Genomic DNA, 2807 nt, shown 5'->3' with positions numbered 1-2807 from the left:
CTTCCTCTTTCTGCAGGGAGAGAACAGGGGAACAACCCCCACACCCCAAGGGCAGGGAATCCCCCCAGGCTCCTGACATTGCTGGCAAGAGAAGGTGCTTTGGCTCCTGGAAGCGACGGAACCCACCACACACAGGCTTTTGAAAACCGGTTTTATTTAAATAAAACTTTAAATACAATAAACCATTAGAAATGAAACCAAAGCCGTGTTACTGCACAGGGTGGGAGGCAGCAGCGCTACTGACACAAGGCTCTGCAATTCCAGCTACAGGAACGCTCTTTACATTAGTCCAACATTGATCCCTTGTCACAAATTTAACCCACGGGACAGTTCCTTCATGTCCCTGGTACCTCGGGGCTCGCAGCACTCAAACTGCAGCCATCCGGCCTCCAGGTCACTCTTCTGTCACTCCTTCCAAGCCAGGCTTCCCCAGATCCCTCTGCCCAGAGGGAYGGTGCCACCTCCCTGTGCCATGGCACCAGGCAGGACACAAATCCCTCTGTCAGGATGGAAGTGCAGCTGGACTGAGGAGCCATCAGGAAAGGCTGAATCCCTGGGCTTAACTGGGAACAGCTGGAACTTTTGGCTTCAGGCTGGATGGTGCCACCGCCCGTGTKACCTCTGGGAAATGAGGGACAGCCAGACGAGATAGCATGGGCTCGTGTCAGTTTATTACATCACCAATTACAACAGTCCAGACTCAACAGTGGACGCAAGATCGTTACATTACACAAACCGGCTGGTTTTAAAGTTATGACAAGGGACAGGTGGGAATTTCATGGTAAGGAAATCTTCTTGCATAAAGCTCCAGTGGCCCACAGGCACTTAAAACCCGTGGACTTTCAGCTGGTCGTCTTTAGCCAGTCCAATCTGCAAGACAGAAAACGCATTCACGACATGGAGCGATGGCCCTGAGCATCCATAAACTGCCCATGCCCACAGAACTGTGTGTATTTAACAAACTCATGTTTATTTTAGCAGGCAGCAGGCCCAGTGTGCCCTACCTCCACGAGGAACTGGCAGATGTTCTTGCGCTGGTCACCCTGCAACTGAATCACTTCTCCATACTCGGGGTGCTCAATTACAGTACCATTGCAGGCAAATTTCTGCAGCAGAGACACAAAGACATTCTTTAGCACCATATAAACATTTCTGCCGGGCGTGGCCGCTGCACCCGCCCAGTCCCGAAGCCCCACCTTCTTGAAGGCTTTCACCAGTTTCTTTTTATCGTAGTCATCCGCGATGCCCTGGACTGTGGTGAGGGTCTTCCTGCCGTTGCGCTGCTGGATCCTTATATGGATGTAGTCCTCAGTGCCGGCCGGGAGCAGGTCATCACCCTTACTTGCATCCGCAAAGGGGTCTGTGGGGAGCACCGTCAGACCCCGCCCCGCAGCCCCGCCATTGGCCGCCGCGCCCGTCCATCACGCGTGGGGAACACCCCATTGGCCGCCGCGCCCGTCCATCACATGCAGGGCACGCCCCATTGGCCGCCGCGCCCGCCCGTCAGATCTCGGCCCCGCCTACACCCCGCCCCTCCACACCTGCCCATCACGCGTAGGCCCCGCCCCTGCCTCCACCCCATTGGCCACCGCGCCCACCCGTCACGCTTAGGCCCCGCCTCCAACCCCCCCSCGGCTGACGCAACCGGGCCCGGAATAGCAACTGCGCCACGGGGCGGGGCCGGGGCCGGGGCGGGGCCCGCGCGCTCCCCCGGCCCCACCGCACAAAGGGCCTCACCGAAGGGCTGGAGGTTCTGGATAGCGGACATACGATACGCTTCCCTTCCCTCGGCGGAGGCGGCGGCGGCGGCGACGGGGGCGGCTTTGGCGACGGGAGCGGCTCTGGGCGGAGGATGCTCTCGCGGCGGCGGCTCGAGGCGCTGTCAGGGGGGCGGGACTGCCGGCGACGGCTTATATTCCACCGTCCGTGACGTCAGCACGCACGGCGAACGAGGGCGGTGATTGGCCGCCGCGCGGGGGCGTCAGGACGCATCGGGCGAACGCGGCCGCGCCCCGGCTGGCGCGGGGGGAGCGGGGCGCATGCGCAGAAGGGGGGCCCGGCAGCGCGCGGGGCGGCGCCTGCGCAGTGCGGGGCCTGGGCCTAGGCCGGGACCCCCGGGACCCCCCCGGAGCCCCAAAATCTTCCCGAGACCCCCAAAATCCCGCTGGAATACCCACCCTCCTCCCTGAGACCCACAAAATACCCCCATGAACCACAAAATGCTCCGCGGGACGTCTCAAACGCCTCCAAATCCCCTTGTGACTCCCTCTGAAAAGTACGGTACCTCCCAAAACCCTCACGGGRACCCCAAATCTTCTCAATCCCTCGGAAATCTTCCTGGGACCCTCCAACCCTCCCCCAAATCTCCTTGTTACTCCTGCAAAGCCTTCCCCGAACACCCCAAGCCCCCGTAGGAGTCCCAAAATCCTCCAACCCTTCCTCAACCCTCGCAGAAACTCCTTGGGGCCTTTTAACCTCCTCAAAAATCTCCTTAGGACCTTCAAAAGACGTTTCCTGCCAGCTCCACATTGTCCAGCCGTGGTGGCCATCAGGTGGAGGAGGGGGCTGGGGGCAGCCTGGTGCAGTTTGCCCGTTCCATCTCTGTGTCCGTCACATCTGTCACACCTGTCACATCTGTCACGTCCATCCAGCACGACAGCCAACGCTGCCCAGGGCTCCTGTGGCACTCCAGGTATTCCCCCAGCAGCCCTGGGTGCTGCCAGTCCAGCGCTTCACCTGCCGGTGTCAGGAGCACGCAGAGAATCCCTGTCCCAGCCCAGGTGACACCGCTGTGCCCGGCTCAGGGT

At 60.5% G+C, this 2807-nt stretch overlaps 1 protein-coding gene across 1 annotated transcript; it reads right to left on the bottom strand.

Annotated features, from left to right (window-relative positions):
• Positions 1 to 654: 654 nt before the first annotated feature.
• On the bottom strand, positions 655 to 1897 carry EIF1 (eukaryotic translation initiation factor 1). The gene is made up of 4 exons (XM_057385915.1): positions 1738 to 1897; positions 1197 to 1360; positions 1005 to 1106; positions 655 to 870 (listed from the first exon to the last, which is right to left on the bottom strand). The coding sequence occupies exons 1-4, from the start codon at positions 1766 to 1768 to the stop codon at positions 826 to 828; spliced, it is 342 nt and encodes a 113-aa protein (XP_057241898.1). The 5' UTR covers positions 1769 to 1897; the 3' UTR covers positions 655 to 825.
• Positions 1898 to 2807: the final 910 nt, after the last annotated feature.

Source organism: Malurus melanocephalus, unplaced genomic scaffold, assembly GCF_030028575.1.
Source record: "Malurus melanocephalus ecotype Western Australia unplaced genomic scaffold, MMel_1.1 scaffold_886, whole genome shotgun sequence".
Taxonomy (NCBI): Eukaryota; Metazoa; Chordata; class Aves; order Passeriformes; family Maluridae; genus Malurus; species Malurus melanocephalus.
The sequence above is the reverse complement of the archived record's forward strand: the minus strand, read 5'-3'. Positions and strand labels throughout refer to the sequence as shown.